This window comes from Cynocephalus volans, chromosome 4 (genome assembly GCF_027409185.1).
Source record: "Cynocephalus volans isolate mCynVol1 chromosome 4, mCynVol1.pri, whole genome shotgun sequence".
Classification (NCBI taxonomy): Eukaryota; Metazoa; Chordata; class Mammalia; order Dermoptera; family Cynocephalidae; genus Cynocephalus; species Cynocephalus volans.
In genome coordinates this window covers 101,542,933-101,569,939 of record NC_084463.1, presented here as the reverse complement: position 1 = coordinate 101,569,939, position 27,007 = coordinate 101,542,933, and the positions used below count along the sequence as shown (strand labels likewise).

The 27,007-nt window shown below is 36.5% G+C and overlaps 1 protein-coding gene and 1 pseudogene across 3 annotated transcripts in view; one reads left to right on the top strand and one right to left on the bottom strand.

Annotated features, from left to right (window-relative positions):
• The window catches only part of FCHSD2 (FCH and double SH3 domains 2), a 320,644-nt gene that overhangs the window by 138,478 nt on the left and 155,159 nt on the right, over nt 1-27,007 (bottom strand). For all 3 annotated transcript variants that reach the window (XM_063093284.1, XM_063093285.1, XM_063093286.1), the window contains 3 exons: nt 11,881-12,014; nt 8,278-8,332; nt 7,317-7,445 (listed from right to left, as the gene is read on the bottom strand). In XM_063093284.1, coding sequence (XP_062949354.1) covers nt 7,317-7,445; nt 8,278-8,332; nt 11,881-12,014 — 318 coding nt within the window. The remainder of the gene's footprint in view (nt 1-7,316; nt 7,446-8,277; nt 8,333-11,880; nt 12,015-27,007) is intronic.
• Nucleotides 23,485-24,074, top strand: LOC134375007 (small ribosomal subunit protein uS10-like; annotated as a pseudogene).

Genomic DNA, 27,007 nt, shown 5'->3' with positions numbered 1-27,007 from the left:
CAAACATCCATATAATGACTTTTCTGTTAGATGAAGACAAAGAAAAAGGCATTGAAAACCTATTTAATGAAATAATAACTGAAAACTATCCAAGTGTTGGGAGAGACATGGTTTTCCAGATCCAAGAGGCTCATAGATCCCCAAACATATTCAACCCAAAAAGGTCTTCCCAGAGACACAGTATAGTCAAACTGTCAAAAGTCAAAGAGAGAATTCTAAAAACAGCAAGAGAAAAGTATGAAGTCACCCATAAAGTAATCCCCATCAGACTAACAGCAGACTTCTCAACAGAATCCTTACAAGCCAGGAGAGAGTGGGATGATATATTCAAAGTGCTAAAAGAAAAAAACTGCCAGCCAAGAACACTATACCCAGCAAAGCTATCCTTCAGAAATGAAGGAGAAATACTGTCTTTGCTAGACAAACAAAAACTGCAGAAATTCACCACTGCAAGGCAGGCCCTACAAGAAATTCTCAAGGGAGTCCTATATCTGGAATCAAAAGAACAATAACTACCATCAAAAATACGTGAGAAAGAATAAAACCCACTAGTAAAGCAGATAACAAATGAGAAACAGAAAGACTGGGTCTTATCACTACAAAAACACATCAAACAGCTACGACAAACGATAAAAGGGAAAGAAAGGAACAGAAGAAATATAAAACCACCACAAAAATTAATAAAATGGCAGTAGTTAAGTCAATACTTCTCAATAACAACCCTGAATATTAATGGATTAAATTCCCCACTTAAAAATATAGACAGGCTGAACGGATAAAAACCAAGACCCAACTATATGCTTGCCTGACAGAAACTCACTTCACCAGTATGGACACACATAGACTAATAGTGAAGAGATGGAAAAAGATATTCCACACAAATGGTAACCAAAAATGAGCAGAAGTAGCTATACTTAAATGGGATAAAACAGACTTTAAACCAAAAACTATAAAAAGAGACAAAGGAGGACATTATATAATGATAAAGAGATCAATTCAGCAATAGGATACAATAATCACAAATTTATATGCATCCAACATCAGAGTACCCAGATATAAAAGGCAATTATTATTAGACCTAATGGGAGAGATAGGCTCTAACACAACAATAGTTGGGATCACCAACACTGCTCTCTCAGCATTGGACAGATCATCTAGACAAAAAATAAGCAGAGAAATATTGGATTTACATTGCACTTTACTGGAGGTGGGTCAAGATGGAAGAATAGAGGTGCTCAACACACGATCCTCCCACAGGAAGGGACCAGAGCAAGGAATGGACAGCTAAGTACAAGGGAGAAAATTGGTGGAAGAGCATGAAAGGGCAGCAGGAGCCTGTTGAGGACCCTGTGGAGCATGAAAATCAAGCAAGGTCATGTAGAGGAGAAAGAGGCATGCAGATCCAGCTGCTGCCACACGTCTGACACCACGATCAGCCAGAAGGAATTCTTCCTTGGTGCGGAAAGAATCTGATTGGCTGTGAGCACTGCCCAGTACTAACCCTCCTCCTGCTCCTGCCCTAGCCCACACTCACCACCGCCATGGTTGCCTGTGATTTCGTGTAGTCCCAGAGCCATGACCCTTCTCTCCACACAGGAGTTCATCCTGCACAGTGCACTCAAACACGTGACCCACACCACCCATGCAGCCCCACCAAGCCACCCATGTGGCACCAGCCACCTATGCAGCTCCAGCCTTCCAGCGACACATGTGATCTCAGCGTCTCACGTGATACCAATCACCTGGCCATGAGAGCTGTCCCACTTGCCCACCTGGGCCCACCTGTCCAGTGACACATGCAGCCCCACCTGTACTGCCACCTGCATGTCCCATCCCTCCCAAGTGGGCCCAGCAGTCTAGACAACTACACAGCCTCACCCACCTGACCACCTGCACAGGCCCAGCAACCCAGCTTCCTGTGTGGCCCTACCTGCCACGTGTACTCAGTCATCCAGCTGCCCATGCAGCCCCAAACATTCAGCTGCCCACGTAGTCCCACCACCACAGCTGCCCATGTGGCCAAACCCACATGCATGAGCCTAACTGTCCAGCTGTCCATGCATCCCCAGTTGTCCTGGTTGCACACATGGTCCCCACTAACCTGCACAGCCACAGCCATATCTGCTGGCACCTACTGGAACTACCGAGTCTACCTTGAACAACCGAGTCTACCTGGAACTACTAAAACTACTGAATCTACCAGGAACTAAAACACCCCACATAATGGGCAATATATAACAAATCTACAGGAGGGAGTCTTTCTCCCCAAAAGCCAACCCAGAGTAACAGAAGAAGCAACCAATTGACCAGATGACTGGAAATCAAAATAGGGATACAAGAAATACAAAAGAACAAGAAAACACAACATCACCAAAGGAATACTGTAATTCTCAAATACCAGACCCACAAATGACAGGAAACCTAGAAATGTCTAAAAAAAAAAAAAAAAAAAAAAAAATTCCAATTAGCAATCTCAAAGAGACTTAGTAGGACACAAGAAGACTCAGTTAGACAACAAAGTGAAAGGAAAAAAACAATCCAGGACATGAAGGAGGAAATTTAAAAGAAGATAAATACCATAAAAAAGAAGGTAGCAGAACTCCTGGATTTGAAAGGCTCATTCAATGAAATAAAAACTACAATTGAGAGTGTAAGCAACAGGCTAGAGCAAGCAGCAGAAAGAATTTCTGATCCCAAAGACAGCCTTTTTAAAATATGCAAGTAGACAAAAAAAAAGAAAGAAAAAAAGAATTTTTAAAAAGTGAAGAAAATCTAAGAGAGCTAGTAGACTATCTTAAAAGCACAAATATAGAAATCACGTGTTTTCCACAAGGAAGAGGAGAAAGGAAAAGACACAGAAAACAAACACATTCAATGAAATTAAAGTAGAAAACTTTCCAGGTATTGGTAGTGATACAGACTTCCACATTCAAGAGGCTCAAAGATCCCCAGATTCAATCCAAAAAGGTCCTCTCTGAGACACATTATATTCAAATCGGCAAAGCTCAAAGACAAAGAGAGAATCTTAAAAACAGCAAGAGAAAAGCATCAAGTCACCAATAAGGGAGCCTCCATCAGACTACCAGCAGACTTCTCAACAGAAACTCTAAAGGTCAGAAGAGAATAAGATGATATATTCAAAGTACTACAAGAAAAAAAACCTGCCAGCCAAGAATACTATACACAACAATCCTTCAGAAATGAAGGGCAAATAGGGTATTTCCCAGACAAACCAAAACTGCAGGAGTTCACCACCACACAACCAGCTCTACAAGAAATCCTTAAGGGAATCCTGCACCTGGAAACAAAACAATGATAATCACTACCATGAATACACAGGAAAGAACACACCCCACTGGTATAGCAGATATGCAAACAAGAAAGAGAAAGAAACAATACCATACCACCTCAAAAAACCAACAAACACCAAAGACAAACAATAAAAGGAGAGGAAAGGAACAAAAGATGTTTAAATCAACCATATGAGAAGCAATTAAATGTCAGGAGTAAGACAATACCTTTCAATAGCAACCCTAAATGTAGATGGATTAAATTCTCCACCCAAAAGACACAGACTGACTGACTGGATTAAAAACCTTAACCTAACTATATACTGTCTTCACACAGACTGACTGACTGGATTAAAAACCTTAACCTAACTATATACTGTCTTCAAGAGACTCACCTCACCTATACACACAGACTAATAGTGAAGGAATGGAAAAAGACAGACCATGCAAATGGAAACTAAAAATGAGCAGGAGTAGCTATACCTATATTGGATAAAACAGATTTTAAACCAAATACCGTAAAAAGAGATGAAAAAAAGGCCATTATATAATGATAAAGGGAACTATCCATCAAGAAGACATAATAATCATAAATATATATATACACCCAACACTGCAGCATCCAGATATATAAAGGAAACACTACCGGACCTAAAGAAAGAGACAGAACCAAATATAATAATAGTTGGGGACCTGGACACCTCTCTCAGTATTGGACACATCACGTAGGCAACAAACCAACCAAGAAACACAGAATTTAACTGCACTTTAGACTAACTCAACTTGGCAGATATCTATAGAACATTTCATGGCACAACTACAGAATATACATTCTTCTCATCAGTACATAGAACATTCTCCAGGATAGGCCACATGTTAGATCACATATCAAATCTCAACAAATTTTAAGAAACCAATAACAAGCAAAACTCAGGAAACTATAAATACACATGGAAATTAAACAACATGCTCCTGAATGACCTATGTATCCAAGAAGAAATTAAACAGGAAATCAAAAAATTTCTTGAAACTAATGAAAATAAAGACACATCATACCAAAACCTGTGGGATACAGCAAAAGCAGTAGTAAGAGGGAAGTTTATTGCAATAAACACTTATATCAAAAGAATAGAAAGATTTCAAATAAACAACCTAATAATACACATCAAAGAACTAGAAAAAGAACAATCCACTCCCAAAATTAGTAGATGGAAATAAAGATCAGGGCAGAACTAGATGAAATAGAGACATAAAAAACAATACAAATGATCAATGAAACAAAAAGTTGGTTGTTTGAGAAGATAAACAAAATAGACAAACGATTAGCTAGACTAACTAGAAAAATAAGAGAGAAGGTCTAAATAACAAAAATCAGAAGTGAAAGAAGAGACATTACAATCAATACCACAGAAATACAAAGAATCATTAAAGACTATCATATATATCTACACATCAGCAAATTTGAAAACCTGGAGGAAATAATTTTCTGTACACATGCAAACTACCAAGACTGAACCAAGAAGACACAGAAAACCTGAACAGACCAGTAACAAGCAACAAGATTGAAGCACTAATCAGCAGTCTCCCAACATATTAAACCCCAGGACTGGATGGCTTTACTGCTGAATTTTACCAAACCTTTAAAGAGAAATTATTACAAATTCTCTTCAAACTATTCCAGAAAATTAAAACAGAGGCCACTCTCCCAAACTCATCCCATGAGGCCAGTTATCACCCCGATATCACAACCAAAGATAAAACAAAAAAAGAAAACTACAGGCCAATATCTCTGATGAACATAGATGCAAAAATCCTCAACAAAATATTAGCAAACAGAATACAGCAACACATCAAAAACATTATACACCACGATCAAATGGGATTCATCCCAGGGATATAAGGATAGTTCAACATCCACAAGTCAATAAATGTGATACACCACATCAACAAAATCGAGGACAAAAACCATATGATCATCTTAATAGATGCAAAAAAAGCATTTGACAAAATTCAATGTCCCTTCATGATAAAGATTCTCAGTAAATTAGTTATAGAAGGAATGTATCTCAACACAATAAAAGGCATATACAACAAACCCTATATAATGAACTATGATAAAGGATAAAGAAGAAAATGAGAAGGGTTAATATGTCTAAAATGGTTAAGATAATGCCAGGGCAATATTAAGCAATAAAAAAAAAAAAGATAGCTGTTATTACTAACTATAGACCACTAGCAGTAAGTGATTTCATTCTAATTTGTAACCATTTCTATGTATCTTTCTCTTCCACCAGATTGAGCTCTTTGAGGAAGAATAGTGTGTCTTATTTATCTTTGCTTCTTCCCAATGCCTAGCCTAGAAGTTAGCACACTGTAGGTGACTATTAATTATTAGTGTATGTTTGAATCAATGAATCAAATCCCCTGCTTCTAAGTCATTCATATAACTTTTTTTAGAGATTCTATTAGAACATTATCACCTTAATATCAATTCAGAAAAATAGATGTTTCCAAGAAAGGCACCTGTCAATTCAATGATGCAAATTTACTAAGCAGCTAATAGTATGATTGATGGGAGTTTTCCAGTACTGCAGACTACAGTATTAGCATGAAGAAGAAAATGAGTCACTTCACACTATTTGAAAACTGAGAATATGGTTTCTCATTTTTAAGGGACAGGAGGGACTCCTGCTTCTATTTTCAATCAATTCAGTACCCTACAAGGTTTCAAGAAACGAATTATCTGAAGAATAATCTACCCAATGCTGATCAAATATAAGCATGAGGACTTCAAATTAAGTTCAAGGACACATAATAATATGAGAGCCGGCAAGACCCATTAACTCCCTCTTTGCTTTTGGCAACGGGCAGATCCCCAAAACAGTAATATACCTTTCCTTGTTTATTGAAGGCCATCTTTTTTGGCTATAGATTGAATTTTAAAAACACAAGTGTTTATTTTTGCTGCTACTCAAGATAATATAATTTTCATTTTTAACTATTCATAGAGAAAAAATATATATACTTCTCAGCTTTGATCTAATGGTAGGCATACAGAGGGTAAAGAGAATCCACAACTTTAAATGCAAGTTGTGCTAAAAAATCAACTTTAGTAAACATGTTGTTTGAAACCAAGTATACATATTTTCCTAGAGAAACCATGTTAGAGTGGGAGGCCAAGTCTCCAGTTGGTCTTTGTAAGACTGAAGCACTACTTAACACCTAATAAAATACTGAAAAACCTAAGCCTCTAGGTCTGACACTTTATGGGAAAACGTATGCAGAGTTCTCATCTGGGATGTCAAAACAATTCTTTGTTTCTCTGTAGTCTAACATGTATTTTAACCAGCAGAAGTCACAACAGGATAGGAGCTAGGAAAAGAGGATTTCAGTCAGTGAACAAAAAGAAAAAAAAATTTTCTGCAATAGGATATGTCTTAGTCCAGTTTGGCTCCCTTCAACACTTCATTTTTTTCCTGAAGGTCCCAGCAAATGTCCTGTTCTACTTACAAGAAAAAAACTTGGAGTTTCTAATAGAAGATTATCTCTTTCCCAGAGTCACTACAGGAAAAAGAGCACCTGCTCTGACTGCATCCCCATTCTCCGTTGTTGATTAGTAAAGCAAGCAATTCAACCACAGTGATGTTCGATAGTCATACTTTATTGATACTAATGACCCGAGTCTCAGGAAATAGCTCAGAAGTAGTTTCCCTGCTAAAGAGTTATTATCTCATATCTTATACATCAATCTTATATATCAATAACCACTATACAGCAAATATCTGCCACAGCTAGGGAGTAATACAAACCTTCAATGTGATTTGGCTATAAACATTTTCTTTCACTAAAAATTAATTCTGAATTACCTGAAGCAAAGGTTGCTCAAACAATATCAAGTGTATTCCAAGGAAATGCAAAGTAGCCTGGCTACTGTTCTGTAGACTCAATCCCATATATCCAACATCCAACTTGTGAGTTGTTTTTGTTAATGAAGCACAATTACCACAGATATTAAAACTGTATTACCTTCATAATGTTAACTAAATCTGTTTGATAGTAGCGATCCTGATGTGCATTTGCTGCTGCTAGTGTAAGAAGATAATCATTCCTTGCGTGGGTAGCTTTTGAATTACACTCAGATCGCCGGGCTTTTAACTAAAATACAGTAAAAGAAATAAATCAGTGCCAACTGATATTGCACTGCAAGACACATAAGGCTACTACTCCTAGCTGGCAATTATAAGCTCCCCACCGAGAATAACAATGTAGAGAAAACATTTAGATGTATATAAATATTATTCATCACTATTGAGGAATGAAACAATGGCTAGAACTGTTACACATGGTAAAAGCACTTTCAAATATTTTTTATTTATGCTTAACATATTTCCAAAGCTTTCTAGAGAATGTTGAGATATTTTCATTTTATTCAGATGGGAAAATAAAGGTTCCAAATTGAAGAAGGTACCTTATCTTCAAATCCAGTGGAGTTAGAAAATAGTTTTTAAAAAAATCAACATTCTTAACGTGTCAGAACTATATGCTAGCTGGGAGCCTGGCAGCCAAAACCAAGTTGCTAAGCTTACTCATCAGGTATTCCATAGCTCAAAGGTCACATAGGAAAAATTCACTTGTATCTGACCCAGAATAAATGCACAGAGGTCTAAGTTGGAATAAAATGGATTCTGTAGAGCTTTCTAAAGTCTCTGGACTAATTCTCCTGGACTAAGTGTTAAAGACAACAGGCTACCCCAAGTGTTAAAGTATAGAAAGTCATCCCTAAAGCAGTCTTGAGAAGTAAACTGTGTCCCAAGTGCTGACACCTAGGTGAAAAACCCTCAATGAACTGGGAGAGAAAGTTTTTCCCTGAGTTAATGACTTTAAAATGCTTCTCTAAGGTAGAAATAACCCGCCTCCACCCTCTAAAGATCCAACTCTTTATAAGCTAAGAGTTTTCTTAATTGTGAAATACTTTTCAAAAACTCACCTTCACACTTGCCTTCTGTAAACTGATTCTTGATTGAAAAAGACTAAGTTTAGATCTACAATAAAAATAGAGAAGTATGCTTAATAAAATTACTAAATATTATAATTACTCAAATTTTTAAATGGCTTTTTCAAAACACAATTCAAAAAAAGAATTAAAAAATGGAAAACCAAGAGCAATGATTATTTTCCTTTTTTTTTTTTTCTTACTATAGGAATAATTTACTCTCATGGTAATATAGTAAATACTGGGATTAATATAACAAAAATATCCTGAATGACAAAAATACAATTTCAGAAAGAAAATATCAAGATATACTGGTGCTCATAATAACAAAAGCCATCAAACTACAGGTTACTCCCAGTATCATACAATTTTACACACTTCAGTTCCTGCAAGGAAGGTAAGAGAAACCCAGGGACAACCAACTTATGGAGGCAAAGGTTAGCAGGCTTTCAGGGCTGTGAGTGATAGGCTGTAATAACAACAGGAATGTCATCTACAGGCTCTAGAAAGTCCTTACTTCCATTATTTCCTGCATTAAAAGTTCTTGTTTGGGTGCCTGCCTGTATGTCCCCTCTACTCTTAAAGGTATTCTGAACTTATTGAGAAAATCCTTAGCCTTTCCACCCAGTATGATTTTGTTCTCTGTATTTAATCTTTTCCCACTCTGGTGTTCTTATATCCTTCAATCCCTTTCAGAGATGGGAGGGGAATCATAATCTAACAATCAGTAGTACAAATAAGTTGGTTTTACCCAAACAACTAGAGATAACCATACAGAGAAGGTCTATATACAAATGCTAAGGAACAAACAACATTCCCATGATCAGTGATTTTTTTGAAGCTGCGATGTTTGTCTTGACTGCAGTGTCATGGTGATTGCCATGGGAGAATTCAATGCATGTGCTGGAAGCTATGCTATAATATGAAGTAAAGTTGCAGACTACTTGGGATTGGAAAATGGAGCAGCCAGTCTCTGTACAGCCAATATGAAGAAGATAGCAAAAGCAGCCTCTTATTTCTAAAAGAGAGAACACATTCAGGGATGAACACATATGCATCCTAACTACTTCCCCACTGTTAAAAAAAAAAAATTGAGTCTAAAAGTTAAAGAGCAAACTTTAAGATTTGACAGAACCTGTTCAGGATAAGAAAGACTATGTTCGGGGTGTTCCCAGTTTTCCTTTTTCAATAGTCATCCAAATGGGTGGAGTTGCATCTAGACTTTCCAATATAAGGTTTTAAGTTTCTGGCTTCTGCTTCATTTGCTAACCTTCATATACTTCTTGTACAGTATTAAGGTAGGAATTAGTAACAGAATAAGATAGTACCTGCCCTCAAACATTACAATCTAGAAAAAAATAAGATAGGATTTTTACAAATCATACACTATGAAAATAATGAACTATAGTGCATGCTACTCTTTACCATTTACCCCTCAAATGTTAATGTTCCTGGGGGTTCCAAACACAACTTCTCATCTTATCCTAAATGTGATTTCATCTCTAACTATTGTCTCATAGTCACCTCACCCCCAAAGCAAGATCTTCAGGCACAAATTTTCAGCTAAAGGTCAGATATTTGACTATCTGCCAAACATATTCACCCCAATGTCTCCTAGGCTCTTCAGAACCTAAATATACAAAATGGAGCCCATCATCTCCTCCAAACTGTATCCCTCTTCCTTCTATGGTCTCTCCTAATACGCACATCTCACCATCTATTAAAGCATCTATCAAAACTATATGTAGTCCAGTTTTCACTTCCTCTTCCTGATCTTATCTCTAATGAAAAAAATTATATTCATTCTTCAAGACTCTTTCCAAACATCATTTTTAAATAAACATTTCTCTTATCATTAGGCAAAATTAATCTCTCCATTTTCTGTGCTTTCATAACAATGTTTTCACATTACTACTGTAAAAAATACATTATTAGTTACTAGGTGAATGATTTCAGGCATTTAATTTATCTGAGTTTACTGTGAAAAATCAAATTGTAAAGTTACTTTTAAATACATTTTCTAATACAGGCTTTAAACTCCTTGAGGGCACAAAACTTACCTTACTCATCTCTACCCACAGTACCCAATATAAAATAATTACTCAATAAACATTAGTGAATGAATGTTTATTGAATGAATGAAGCTAAAGAGGCATTTCTTACTCTGTACTTGAATTAATTTTCCAGAAAAGCTACACATTGAACTAAAATGTCTAACTTGCTGTATTCCCTTTGAATTTGGGCAATATTAGAAGGAAGTTCCTGGTCGATCCTGTCAAATCCATGCTTCTCAAGAACAGCCTGGCACTGTCCTCATTTTCACCCTGAAGGCCATGGCTAAATTAGGTATTTATACATGTTCTACAAACCTGTCAATTTTCTGTAGTAGAATCCCTGAGAGTTTAAAAAACAAGTTCCTAAAAACCAGCATGACAGGATACTCCTAATGAAGCTCTCCTAACTAAAAACTTCCGGTCTTATTGGGAAAATGGGTTCACTGACTCTATGCAAGTACAAAATATCTGTATGCTCAAAAAATAAAACAATATGGACAATAAACTAAATTAGGAAAATATTCAATATGTTTTCCTGTAATATCATGAAACTGATGTTTATGAGTATTAATTTACCATCTCTTGGCATTAAATAAACTTTCCGGGAGCTCCTGAATTTTCCCAAGATGCTTATCAGGTTGTTTAAATTTCTTGCAGATAAAAAACATTAGAAAGACACCCCTCTTTGCTGGTCTGTTGTAGAAGTGTTCAAACCCTTTCTGATTTAATGAGTAGGAGTTTGGACTGCTAGATTTTACATCAGTCAGCATATTGAACAGGAGTCTCAGGTTTCCTGCTCACAGACCTCTTCGGAGTCCTATAACATAGGTTTATTTTTTCTCATCAACTTTTTATCTTTCCTTAAGTTGTCACTGTAAACATTTCTACCCCATAACTTGCTTTGTATATCCTTCTATTACTAATTGCTGGTTCCTTCTTTTCCTAGTTATTCTTAAAAAATAAAGGACTTGTAATTCAAATATACTGAAAATGAAATTCAGACAATTGCTAAAGCACACATAAAAAAGTATATATACTAGAATTTCATGTAAAAGAAACAACAGTGCCTGGGACAGAGTTTCTATAAGGAGGTCAGTGCTCTTATTCACTTAATGTGTCCATGGTCCTTCAATGGCATCCTGAGGATCACAGGGATTTCCAACTACAGTTGATCCAGAATCTAACATGAGAAAAATGAGGCCCTTAAACCTTGATATTCAGACACCTTAGCAACTTTAATTAGACTTTTGATAAACTTCCAAGTTTGTAAATACAGTGTTCATTATCTTCTTTCTTTTTCAAAATGCAATTTAATATGAAAACTCAACTAATCAAATATTCCCATTTTGCCATATTAATTTAGATTAAAATCAGCCAATACAAAAGAAAAATGTGATCTAAAGTAATTAATTTTATTTGTAGGTCAAATGAAACCAACACAACCTAAGAATGAGTCTATGTTCTATATTAACAGAGAACAAAATATTAGCAAAGATAATATTTATTTGCATAATCATTTTCTCAGAAATGCTAAAACACATACTTTGCCTCGATGTCAGCTTTTTCTCGTACTGCATGAGCCATCTGTTCAGTCTCAAAGTACTTCTTTTTGCCTTTCGTTAAGTCTTTCACTGTCTCTTGTAATTCAGTTTGGATCTTTGTCAACTGGTCCACACACTGTAAAATACAAAAGTGCAATTATTATGATTTTAGTTTTCAGGCTCACAGAGAATGACTTTGTCCTAAGGACTACACATTATACCTTCAATATAGAAACCTAGGACAAGAATCTGCTCTTTCAGTGTCCTTCAAATTGCAAATTAAAATCCAGTGAACAGCTGGTACTCCCATCTCAACTATCCAATAGTGTCACAGTTTGCCTAACAACCGTGCTTTGAGAAATAACCTGAGTGCTGCTGATGACTGATGTTAAGGTTAAGGCATAAGAAGAACACCTATGAAAATACTCTTACTGCTGGAGATTTCATCGCAATAATGGTAAAAGAATAAAGCAATTCTCTATTTCTACATAATCTCAATAAAGTCTCCCTATATGTTTGGATAACTTATGGTGCAAAGGGTACTGAAGGATTCACCCCTAGACAAGAAGGAGTGAAATCCGAGATGTCTGACTCGAGAATTCTGACTCCCAAGAGAAGGAGAGAAGCAGGAAACCTGGACATCATATAACAATTTTTACTTAAAACTATCCCCAGCCCAACTTCCTAGATACATATGTATATTCTGGGAGAAGGGATAGACATTATTAAGCAATAAACTCTTATAACACATTGTGGCCAAAGTAACAATTCTTTGAAACCCTTCTGGGTTTCCAAACGTGAGTCATTTCTCTCATTTTGAAACAAACCATTGAGAAGTTTCACTAGTCTGAGACCAGCTCAGAGCAACCACCATCTAAAAACTTCTGAGCCTGGAATAGCACTGTCAGTGTTTGGTGGAGACTGACAAAAGCTCAACAATACAGAAGGAGACACGAGTGAGGGACTATTATGCTGAGTTACAGCATGAAGTAGAGCAAAGACATCAGAAGGTCAAGGATAAAGCAAGAATAAACTTAAACTTACATATGACATACAGACTGGAGCTTTCCAGAAATAGTCAAGTGTTAAGAAAGGACTACTTTACAGGGGGTGAGAGATCTGGAAGGTTCTGTGTGGACAGGTAAAAGCAAAATAACTACTCACACTTAATAGGTGTCAGGTGGTGAATAAAGGGTTTTTTTAAAAAAAATAAAACAAAACCCTTTCCCCTCTTCATGAATACTGGACCTTTGCTTAACTTTCTAAGTCAGTGTTTCAGTAGAAACCCTATGAAAAGATACAATGTCAACTGTGTTATTAGGCAACATTGCTTATAAGCCTTGATATGTAAATCACATCAATTTGGGACAAACTACAAATGATCTATAAATATTCTATAGAGAAGCAACGGCCTTGGAATCTGTGATTATGGTGATTCAGGTATCTGAGTGTGTCCCTTGCAGGGACTCTGGAAAGTCTAACCAAACAGAGTTAAAATAAAAGATTTCAGTCTCCTTTAGGGTCTGAGACTGCCCCTGTACATTGAGTCTCATTTCCTCATCCCAGACCTGTCACCTGGAGAACCAAACAGAATGACTGATTTGTTGAAGAAACCAGAAATTAGTCCTGCGGTTTCCATAGCCTAGATAATGATGACTGATGTGTCATTTAATCATTTCCTCTTTTTCTATTCCTTTATTTTTTATTGTATAAATTTAAGGTATATGATAAGGATAGAATTGTGGAAGCAAGTTTTATGTTTTAGAAGCTTGATCCCCACTGTGATTGTTGGGAGGGTGGGAAATCCTATTATAGTAATTGAAGCAGGGGGTCTTGAAGAAATGATTGGATTGTGAATTCTATGCCTAGTAAATGGATTGATCCCTTCACTCAGTAATAAGTTGATACATTAATGGTGGTCATGGATGGTTCTGATGGCTTTAAAAGGAGCCAACTGAGAGGGTTAGCTATGTCTCTGCTCTGTCATTTTCTGCCATGTGAGACCCCTGTATTACTATAAAACCACCACCAAAAAAGACTCACCAGATGTGTTCCCTAGACTTTGGACTTCCCAGCTTCTGAAACTGTAAGCAAAAAATTTCATTTTCTTACAATTACCCAGTTCCAGGTATTTTTGTTACAAGCAACAGAAATGGACTAATACAGTATACAACATAATGAGACATACACCAGTGGGAGGATTAATTCCACTACTGCTAGATGCTACTCTGCTGGCAAACTGTGTTCCCTCTTGCAGTGTGGCCTATGATAATCACATGAGTCTGAATGCATAGTTACACCTAAAAAGACCCCCTGAGGGCACTGCACAGGCACTATGTTTAGCACTTTACAGGTATTATCATATTTAGTCCTTGAAACTAAACTTCGTTAGTTTAGTTTCAAGGACTCTGTGAAAAAGGTATTATTAGTAGTAGTCCCATTTTAAGATGAAGAAACAGACTCAGAAGTTAAATATCATCCAAAGTCATACAGCAAGGAAGTGATGATACCATTTAACATGTAACCCATTTTAAATGTGTACCCCAGTTTTGTGATGACCATATCTTTAAGCTTTCATATAATTTATCTTAAAATAGTAAGCTTTTAAAAAAACTGACATATAATTCACATACCACAAAATTCACCTTTTTGAAGTGCACAATTCAGTGGTTTTTAGTATATGCAAAATGTTGTACAGCCAAAACCACGATCTAATTCCAAAATATTATCCTCATCCCCAAAAGAAACCTTGTATCCATTAGCAGTCACTCCCCATTTCCCCCCACCCTCCAGCAACAATTAATCTACTTTCTGTCTCTATGAATTTCCTATTCTGGACATTTCATTCAAATGAAATCATATAATATGTGACCTTATGTGTCTCACTTCTTTTACTTAGCATAATGTTTCCAGGGTTCATCCAAGTTGTAGCTTCCTTTTTATGGCTGAATAATACTTCATTGTATGCATATACTAATACAGTAAGATTTTATCTTGCAGAGAACTTTCTTTCCCCTTATCATATACAAAGTTCTTGTTTAATAAATGATATGACAACAATTTGACACTCCCACAGAAAAGTGGTAAACATCTTAATAATGCCTCATTGGCAGGTGTAAAGAGTGATGGAGTATTCCATGGCCACAATCAGATATTAAGAACCGAAAACTGGGCATGGCCTAAAAAATACAAGAGTATTTAAAGGGAAAATGTGATAGGCTATTTAAAAGAGGACTCAGCTATGAGGTATCTATATCCAAAGTGTTCATCCAAAACAAAGGTGTTTGGCCTCAGGAAAATGAATCAATATGGTTTAGGCCGAAGGAAAGCCACAAAGTCCTGTGGTGATGTACATGCACTGAAAGGGTGTGATAATTTGAATATTTTGAGAGGAAAGTAAACACAGTAGGCCAAAGATTTCCCTGGGGATTGCACAACATCTGGATAGGGTCCCAATATTTCCATACAAATGAATGCCATGAGTACCTGTGAAGGAGAACACATGCACACACACACACACGCTCATGTAAACACACACACACAGTGTCACCTACTCCTTACATCTCTATCCTTTGAAGAACAGTACATCTTTCTGAGTCCTGAGATCAAACATCTTATGGAGATTATTTAATTCATTTTCACCTATAAAGGGTTATTTATTAACAAATTACCTTCTATACAAGCCACAATACCAAACGCATTTTGTAATAATTCATCTTATTAAAAGAACTTGTCAAAAATATCACAAACTCTGATTCTATTTCTACTTGCTTTTCCCCCTTTACATAAGGTTATAAGATACTGTTCATCAAACATCATTAGAGATAGCCTGCATGCACAATGAATAGATCTCCTGTGATCCTTTCTTCCTTAGCATTCAGTAAATCCAAATGCTTTCCATCACCCAATGAACTGTTTCAAGTCAGAGTAATTTGGGTTCCTCTTCAAAGGAAAGTGCTCTGAACATAGCAAAATATCAAAATATTTATTAAATAAAAGTTATCAAACTTAACTTGCAAAGAAAATATTACCTGGGATTTCCCTTCCAACTTTTAAAATTAATTTCTTCTGTAGGAATACAGCTTTCTGGGTGAACCGTGTTATATATTTATTTATTTATTGACAGGTTTTTTAAATTGAAACAATTGATTATATACCTTAGTGGGTATATTAGTCTGTTTTTGTTGCTTATAATAAAGTACACTGAACTGGGTGATTTATAAAGAAAATGAAATTTACCGCTTACAGTTTCTGAGGTTGGGAAGTCAGTCTGAAGTCCATCTGGTGGTGGCTACAGTGACCCAGGAGTCTCACACTGCAAGATGGTGGAAGCAGAGAGAGCAGAAAGAGAGGGCAAGAGAGACGTACTCTCTTTTTTTATAGCCCTCAGAACCATGCCCTGACCACCATTATTAATCCATTCACTAGGGCATGGTCCTACAATCTAATCACTTCTTCAATGCTCCACCTTTCAATTACCATAATATGATTTCCCACACTCTTAACAGTCACAGTGGGGGCTAAGCTTCTAATACATAAAACTTGGGGGACACAATTCAAGTTCCAGTGAGTTTTGGGGGGACATAATTCAATCCACTACAGTGGGGTACAGAATTGAATACCAATACATGTGTACAATATGTGGTGATCAAATCAGGATAATTAGTATACTCATGTTTACAAAATGTAATCAATCTTTGTGACCCTTAACTAATTTCTCACTAACCCCCCTTTACTTCCCCCTTTCCCACCTTTAATTAACCACAGTTCTGTTCTCTTTTTTTGTTTGTTTTTGAAAGTTCAATATATTATTGTGATTCTCCCTCTCCCTCTCTCTCTGTTTCTCTTTCTTTTACCTCCCACTTACAAGTGAGGACATGAGGTATTTCTCTTTCTCTGCCTGGCTTATTTCACTTAACATAATTTTCTCTAAGTTTATCTATGTTGCTGCGAATGGCAGAATTTCATTCTTTTTTATGACAGAATAGTATTTCATTCTGTATATATACCACATTTTCCTTATCCAGTCATCTGTTGATGGACATTTGATTGATTCTAATTCTTGGCTACTGTAAATAGAGCTGCAATAAACATGGGAGTGCAGGTATCCCTTCAACATGATGATTTCTATTCCTTTGGGTATATACCCACCAGTGGGATTGCTGGATTGTATGGCAGTTCTATCTGTAGTTGTTTGAGGAATCTCCATACTGTTTTCCATAATGGATGCACTAATTTACAGAAGCTTAATAATATCTGTGTTAAGAAAAGCTTTGGTGTATACAGCCAGAGGAAATAAAATCACTACCTTGTAAAGACCTCTCCACTCCCATGTACATTACAGCATTATTCACAATAGCCAACATATGGAAATAACAGAGGTATCCTTCAATAACTGAATGAATGAATTAAAAAAAAAACCTACAGTGTGTAAATATATAAAATATAGTATTATTCAGCATTAAAAAAGGAGATCCTGACATTTGCTGCAGATGGATGACCTGAGGGACATTATTCTAAGTGAAATAATCCAGATATGAAAGAAAAATACTGCATGATCTCACTTATATAACTTTTATGTGAAATCTGGGGGGGGGGGGCACCCAGAAAAAAAAGTTGAATATACTGAAATACAGAATAAAATGGTTGTTTACACTGAAATGGTGGTGGGGAAAGGAAGAGAATATAGGGAGATTGATACAAAGGATACAAAGTTGCAGATATGTGGCAGAAATAAATCTAGAGATCTAATAACCTGAGGACTATAGTTAGTAGTATTTTATTATATTTGGGATTTTGGCTCAAAGATTAGACTTTTGGTTCTCTTGCCACACTCACACAAAAGATAACTATGTGAAATGATAAATATTTATTTGCTTGACTATAGTAACCATTTGAACATGTACCTGTATATAAAAACATCATGTTGTATACCTTAAATTTACACAATAAAAAATAAGAAAAGAAGAGCAAATTATTAAGTGACACTTCAATATGCAGTCCTCACTATATAGAATATGAAAAATGCAGGATGAATATCTGTTTTCTTCAACAAATATTCCACAGAAAAAAAGTATGTGTGGGATCCTTAGATCAAAAAAGACATTAGAGAGAGTAGGTGGGTGGGCAACAGGGGTCATGGGTGGGGAATATAAGGAAATGTTGGCCAAAGGGTATAAACTTGCAGTTATAAGATAAATAAAATGATGCCAGCAAGATGGCTGACTAGAATTGCCTGGCACTTGTCCCCTCTACAAAAAGGGACCACAATGACAAATAAACAGATATATTTTGACTGCAATGACTGAGGAAGAATGCTGGAGAGCATCAGAGGAGTGATGAAATCCCTATGGAGCAAAGGAGCCAAAACAGCACCACAGAGAGGAAAGGAAGGTACCCTGCCTCAGCCACACTATCTCCCCTGCCAGGATTGGCTTGGAGCCAGGGGGACTTCATCTTACAGGGAAAGGTAATCTGGAGACCCCCAGCAGTCCCCATCACTTCAACTAAAGCCAGCAGTCCTTGTTTCAGAGTGATTCCCCAGTCCTCACAGGCCCATATCCAGTGTGAACAGCTGCAGGGAGTCCACATGGCTGTATTACTACAGAGCAAGAACACCCTTGGCACCCCACTCCCACAACCTAAGCTACTATGGCCCAGCACCATCTTGAAATCAGACCCATAGCTGAACTATGTTCTGTTCTAGTGGGCAGGGTCTCTGACCTCTTTGATCCATGAGGCCCTGCTGTAAAACCATTATTATTACATGGATGCCTGTAGCACTAGTACACCAGCTGCCTGGAACCTAGGCTCAAGGGAAAGACCAAGACCTGGACTTCCGAATCCTGGAGGCACCTTATTCCCCAGGGTACAGGCAGACCTGCACAGTTAGAAAGCAGCCTAACAATAAACCCAGCCCACCTGTTATGGCACCTCACCAAAAGTAGGCCAGGAGGCAGCCCCACCCCACTGGAATGAACCCAGCACAGCCACCTGGCCTGCAGACTGGCCGGATGGGGAGAGGGTGGCCTCACTCAATCAGGGAGAGCACTGCATAGCCACTCAGGACTCTCAGCCTGGTGGTAGCCTGAACCTTTTGAATAGCTCACCACATAGCTTGCCAGCCTGCCATACCTACACATGCCCAGCCCAACAACCAATCTGAAGCCCATGCCCTCAGCAAAACCAGCAACTGCTGTCACAAATATCGAAGATGACAGCCTAGGCCACTGAGACAATCACAAATAGCGAAGATGAAGATTTCTGCTGAAGAATCTGTACAAAGACCATGCTATTGAGCCCACTCAGAACCAAAACCAACACACCATTCTCAAATGACACCATAGGACCCATCTAAAGGAAAAAACCTCTTCCTTCAGAAACCACTCCATAAAATTGTAAAAAGTGATAATTCCACTAGATGCACAGATATCAACACAGGGACACAAGAAACACGAAAAAGCAAGAAAATATGACACCCCCAAAGGAACACAATAAGTCACCAGTAATAGACACCAAAGAAAAGGATATTTACAAAATCCCTGAAAAGGAATTCAAAATAATGATCTTAAGAAAACTCAGTAACATACAAGAAAATACAGACAATTCAAGAAAATCAGGAAAACAATTCATGATCTGAATGAGAAATTCAACAAAGAGATAGATAAAATAAAAAAGAGCCAAATAGAAATCTTGGAGCTGACGAAGTCAAAAAATAAAATTAAAATACAATTGAGAACTTCACCAATAGACTTGATCAAGCAGAAGAAAGAATTTCTGAACTTACAGATCTTTTGAAATAACTCATTCAGGGGGGCGGAGAATAAAAAGAATGAGAAAAGCTTTTGAGATGAATGGGACACTCAGAAAATAAATCTTCACATTATAGGAGTGCCAGAGGGAGAAGAAGTGAAGAAAGGCATAGAAAACCTATTTAATGAAACAATAGCTGAAAACTTCCCAAGTATTGGGAGAGATATAGGTACCCAGATCCAGGAAGCTCAAAGACCCTCAGTTAGATTCAACTCCAAAAAGTCCTCACTAAAGCACATTATGATCACTGTCAAAAGTCAAAGACAAAGAGAGAATTATAAAAGCTGCAAGAGAAAAATATCAAGACACATATAAGAGAATTCCCACTAGACTAAGAACAGACTTCTCTGCAGAAACCTTGTAGGCCAAGAGAGAATGAGAGCATACATTCAAAGTACTGGAAGAAAAAAACTGCCAGGCAAGAATACTATAACTGGCAAAGCTATCCCTAGAAATGAAGGAGAATTAAAGACCTTCCCAGACAAGGAAAAACTGAGGGACTTTCTCACCACTAGACTGGCCTTACAAGAAATGCTTAAGGGAGTGCTATGACTGGAAATGAAAGGGCAATATTTACTATTGTTAAAACATGTGAAAGTATTAAAACTCACCAGCATATGTAAATTCATAAGCATACTCAGAATAGCCCAGTAATGTAATGGTACTATGTAAATCTTTTAATTATCTAGTATGAAGGTTTAAAGTCAAAAAGATAAAAAATATCAACAGCTACACTTAGTGGCTAAGGAACATACAACAGATGAAAATGTAAATTAAGACAATCAAAATACAAAATGTAAAGTGAGGATAAAACATCTAGAGTATTTTAATGTAACCAAGATAAAGTTGTTACCAGCTTAAAATAGTCTATTTTACAAATACTAAGAAAGAAATTACAGCAGATACAAAAACAAGAAGAGAAAGGAAACAAAGGTCAGCACTACAAACACACCCACTAGACCACAGAGGTACACAACAAGAGAGGAAGAAAGGAACGAAAATCTATAAAACAACCAGAAAACAATGAACAAAATGGCAGTGGTAAATCCATACCTATTAGTAATAACTTTATATGTAAATGGTTAAACTATCCAATTAAAAGATACAGAGTGGCTGAATGGGTAAACATCACCCAACTATGTGCTTCCTACAAAAGGTTCACCTCACCATTAAAAACAAACATAGACTGAAAGAGAAGTGATGAAAAAGATGTTACATGCATTCAGAAACCAAAAGCAGCAGGAATAGGCATACTTAGATAAAGTATGTATAAAGTAGACTTTAAGTCAAAAAATGTAAAAAGAGATGAAGAAGGTATTATACTTGTTATATTATAAAGGAATTGATTCAACAAGAGTATATAACAATTGTGTATATACATGCACCCAAAATCAGAGCACCCAAATATATAAAGCAAACATTGTTAGATCTAAAGGTGGAGATAGACTATAATACAATAATAGTAAGAAACTTCAACCACCCCAGTTTTAACAATGGACACATCATCTACACATAAAAATCACAAAGAAACACTGAACTTAAACTACATCATAGACCAAATAGACCTAACAGACATTTACAGAACATTCCATCCAACACGTGTAGAATACACATTCTTCTCATCTGCACATGGAACATTCTGCAAAACAGATCATATGTTAGACCAGAAAACAAGCCTTAACAAATTTAAGAAGATAGAGGTCATATTAAGTATCTTCTTGGATCACAATAGTATAAAACTAGAAATCAACAAGAAAAACTCCAGAAACCTTACAAATACATGGAAACTAAACAACATGCTCCTAAATAACCAATGGGTCAATGAAAAAATTTAAAGGGAAATTTAAAAAATTTCTTGAGACAAACAACAATGGAAATACAACATACCCAACCTATGAGATATAGCAAAAGCATTTCACAGAGGGAAATTCATAGCAACAAATGGCTACATCCAAAAAAGAAGATTTCTAACAAACAACCATGCATCTCAGGGAACTAGAAAAAATAACAAACTAAACCCAAAATTGGTAGAAAGAAATAACAAACCTCAGAGCAAAATTAAATGAAATAGACTAAAACAATGATTCAAAAGATCAACAAAATGGAATTGGCTTTTTGAAAAGAGAAATCTTTAGCTAGACAAACCAAGAAAAAAAAGAGAAAAGACACAAATAAATGAAATAAAAGATGGACAAAGAAGACATTACAACCAATATAACAGAAATACAAAGGATTATAAGAGATCCTTTATGAGCAAATATATGAGAACATGAAAGAGATGGATAAATTCCAATATATATACGACCTACCAAGATTAAATTATAATGAAATTATTTCATTATTATACAACATATATGTATAATATATGTTTTGACACATCAAATTGTGTCCCATAAATATGTACAATACAATGTGTCAATTAAAAATAAATAAATAAAATTTAAAACAAGATAAATAAGTTCTGGAGACCTAACGTACAACATGGTTACTATGGTTACTAATAATGTATTAAATACTTGAAATTTACTAAGAAGAGTATATCTTAAGTATTCTCACCACACACACACACACACACACACACACACACACACACACACACACACACACACACACAGTAACTATGTGAGGCAATTAATATGTTAATTAGCTTGATTTTGGTAATCATTTCACAATGTGTACATATATCAAAACATACTGTATACTCCTAGTATATACAATTTTTTATTTGCTAATTAAACCGATAATAATAATAATAATGAAAAAGCCCTGATATTTCAATATGCCCAGCTCTTTCCCAATAGCTATCAGCACTGAGCAGACACAGTAATGATTGCACATAAAGTTTACATTAAGGCTATGGGATCATATAAAATAATGACAACCCTGGATTTATAATTCAGGATCTTGCTTAAGAAATTAAAACTATGGTCCCTGAGTATGACACATATAGTAGGAGAAATATATTTGCTAATAACACAGGAATAAAAACAAAAGTAACCTGGACCAATACCTCAAATTCCTACAAACTGTTAGCTTCTCTGACCCAGTAATCATGCACTGGAAATTTATCCTTAGAAAATAATTTAAAATAAAAATGTTAACTTTTATTGCAGACTAAGTGATAATTTCCAAAAACAGAGATATGATTAAATAAAGCAGAATAAATGAAAAATTCATTCAGCTATAAAAAAATAATAAACACGAAGGTAGTACAGAAATATGAACAATTAATTAGGAAATGAAGAGAATGGGTAAAAGCGAATATCCTACAACATTATCTGTGCTGTGTATTAATTACAACTATCATAAATACTAATAAAATGAGTTAAGAGAATTAAGTAGCCACTAAGGTAAAGAAGTTATATGTATTTTTCTATAAACCTGTATAAATATTAAGCTTCAAGTGTTTTAAAAATATTGTACAGGATTTGGAATTAGGAAGTAGTATATTTAAGTACCTGCTCCGTTATTTACTACCTAAGTCTCTTTAACATTTTTTAGCCTCAGTTTCATCATTTGGAAAATAATAATACTTACATAACTATCGGTTATTATGAAAATCAAATGAGACTATAATAGATGTGGTAGTAGTGTGCAAACTCTAAAGTGTTATACAAATGTGAATCACAATCATTTCAAGTAAGTAAGTAAACTCTGGTATAAATGAGAAAGATATGGACAAAAGCATGGCTAAGGAAACATAAGGATGGCAAGGTAGAAGTCATAGGTGCTGCAGAACTTCAATCAGCCCCCTCCTGCTCCTGACTCACCACTGTTTGTACTCACCAAGGATCATGTCAGTCAGGAACCATGCCACATCTATAACTTTTAAAGACACTGGAAAAACACCTGTGGAACCAGAGGTGGCAGGCAATTGACTGAATTAGAATTACCTTAACCAGCTACAAGGTATAATCCAGAAAAAGTGTGTGCTGAATTGATCAGAGGAGCAAAGTAAAAGAATCTCACAGTTAAAGGACCAGTCTGGATGCCTACCAAGACTTTCGAGAATCACTACAAGAAAAATGCCTTATGATGAAGTTTCTAAGGCATAGAATCGTTTCCAGATGAGAATCCACAAGCAACTCACTGACTTCCACAGTCCTTCTGAGATTGTTTTTTTTTTTTTTAAAAAAGATGACCGGTAAGGGGATCTTAACCCTTGACTTGGTGTTGTCAGCACCACGCTCACCCAGTGAGCAACCGGCCATCCCTATATGGGATCCGAACCTGTGGCCTTGGTGTTATCAGCACCACACTCTCCCGAGTGAGCCACGGGCCGGCCCCTTCTGAGATTGTTAAACAGATTACATCCATTAGTACTTAGCCAAGAGTTGAGGTTGAAGTCACCACTGCAGATGCTCAAGTTAACTACTTTAATTAAATATCAGCTGTTAAAAAAAAAGAATGGCAAAAAGCCTTACCTTACTGTGTCCCTTGTTCTGATTTATAAGCAAATGTCAGCATACAGAAAATGATTTAGAAAAGGCTATGATAATAGCCTCATTATAATCTCTCATTACAATATCTCAGCCCCTTTATAATTGTGTCTGTATTTATCCCTAAATATTATAAAACTGCCAAAGTACAGAAAAAAAAAATTTTTTTTTTTTTGGACCGGCAAGGGGATCGCCACCCTCGGCATGGTGTGGTCTGTACCACGCTCAGCCAGTGAGCGCACCAGCCATCCCTATACAGCATCCGAACCTGCAGCCTCTGCGCTCCCAGCGCCGCACTCTCCTGAGTGAGCCACGGGGCTGGCCCCAAAGTACATAAAATTTTTTAAAGAATATGAACTTTGGAATGTTACAGAGGGAGAATTTTAGGTCAAAATTGGTTCACATCATGGCAGAACAACTTGGATCAGACTACGTTCCTGTAGTCTAAAACTGTAAAAGTTGGAAAAAATACATTTTAAAAAATTGCTAGCATTAAAGAATACCACCACATACTAAACTTAAGGGACAATGAGACTTGGAAGAAGGGAGCACACTGAAGTAAGTTCTGTATTCTAACCTGACTTTTTTTCCTCAGGGCATTTGTTCAATCACAGAAATAGGATACATAGAAAATGGCATTCTTACTAGACTGAGGAGACAGAGGCTGGAGTTCAGGGATGCCAAAACAGCAGCAACTTAAGAGACAAAAATCTAGAAAGAAGGGTACTGTAGAGAAGCAAGTCCAAAACTTTGTATGCAATTTCCCCTTGAGTTATTAGTTGACCTCTAAAAGGTCTGTGTGAGGTGAAATTCCAAGAAACCCAATAGAGAACAGTAGTTGAGAGGCTAATCTCTGAGCAAAGATCACAGGATCAAAGCAGCTATGTGATATTGAGAAGACAAAGGTTAGAGTTCAAGTGTTGCCAAAGTAGAAGGGTCTTGGTAAGCACCCCCTACTTTCAGTTGAGACCCTAGGAGTAAGTGAAATAGACCAGCCCTTAAAATAAACTAAAACCTGACCCTAACAGGATCGAGGTGATCTAATAGCATTTTATCTGCCTGACAGAAGAAAACCTAACCCTCTTTGGAAATAACATCTACTCCCTCTACAATTTTTATCCACAATGTCCAACATTGTGAGGCATACTAAAACAGTAGACCCAAACAACCAAAAACCAAGAAAAAAGCAGACAAAAAAGAGAACTACTGTGATTCAGATAGTGGAGTTATAAAACAGAGATTAGGAGTAACATGTTTAAAAGGATAAAGAATGTCATTGGTATTTTGGTGGGGATTGCACTGAATGTGCAGATCACTTTAGGTAGTATGGACATTTTCACAATGGTAATTTGTGGAATATTCATAAAGCAAATGTACTTCACAGGGCCTGGTTTTCCAAAGCCTTGTAAATTCAAATATTGACCTTGCAAAGGACAGGAAATTTTCCTCAGACTATAAAGTTTCTGTTGTAAGATAAAGATTTGTGGCACAGCAAGGTTGCAGGCTCAGAGACAGACAGGTTACTGATTGATATGTGCAGATACTGGAAAACTGCTGGAGGGAGAAGGAATGTTTGCTAAGATCAAGCTTTTGTTGATAGGATCACTTAATTGTCTAATGGAATGTCATCTGACTTGTTTCACTGAAAGTTACCAGTCTATATTGTTAAACTATAACCCCACCTACGTTCTCTTCCTGTAACTTCCTGGTCTGGAAAATAAATGCAGGAAGAGAACCTCAATTCGGGTTAATTTCCCAAGGAAGGGATGCCTCTTGCTTGAGGGCTCTGGGGAAGTTAACCACTTTGGGGCTTCTCACTGCTCAGAAGAGATGGGCTTTGAGTAATCCTTTGCAGCTCCCTCACCCAGGGGAAGTGGGGTGACAAATCCGTGGGGGGCAAAGCAACAGTAATTCTTCCAATCCAAGAGCATGAAATGTCTTTCCATCTTTTTGTGTCCTCTTTAATTTCTTTCAGCAGTGATTTGTAGTTCTCATTGTACAGATCTTTCACCTCCTTGGTTAAGTTTATTCCTAGGAATTTTATTTTTTTAGGTGACTACTGTAAACTGGCTTCCTTTCTTGATTTCTTTTTCTGCACAGAAATAGAAAAAACAATCCTAACATTCATATGGAACAACAAAAGATCCCGAATAGCCAAAGCAATACTCCCCCAAAAAATAAAGCCAGAGACATTATACCATCTGACTTCAAATTATACTTCAAAGCTATAATAACCAAAACAGCATGAAACTGGCATAAAAACAGACACTCAGACCAGGAGAACAAAATAGAGAACCCAAAATCAAACCACATACTTACAGCCAACTGATTTTTGACAAAGGCAAGAACATACACTGGGGAAAAGACTGCTTCTTCAATAAATGGTGCTGGGAAAACTGGACATCCTTATGTAGAAGAATGACACTAGACTCATATCTCTCACTATATGCCAAAACCAACTCAAAAATGGATTAAATACTTAAACGTAAGACCTAAAACTACAAAATTCCTAAAAGAAAGCATAGGGGAAACACTTCAGGAAGTAGGACTTGGCAAAGACTTATGAATAAGATCCCAAAAGCATTAATAACAAAAGGAAAAATAAACAAATGGGATTATATCAAACTAAAAAGCTTCTGCACAGCAAAAGAAACAATTAACAGAGTAAAAAGACAACCTACAGAATGGGGGAAAATATCTGCAAACTATGCATCTGACAAGGGATGAATATCCAGAATATACAAAGAACTCAAACAATTTAACAGTAAAAAAAAAATAAGTAACCCGGTTTAAAAATGAGCAAGTGAGCTGAATAGGCATTTCTCAAGGGAAGATATACAAATGGCCAACAGGTACATGAAAAAATGCTCAACATCAC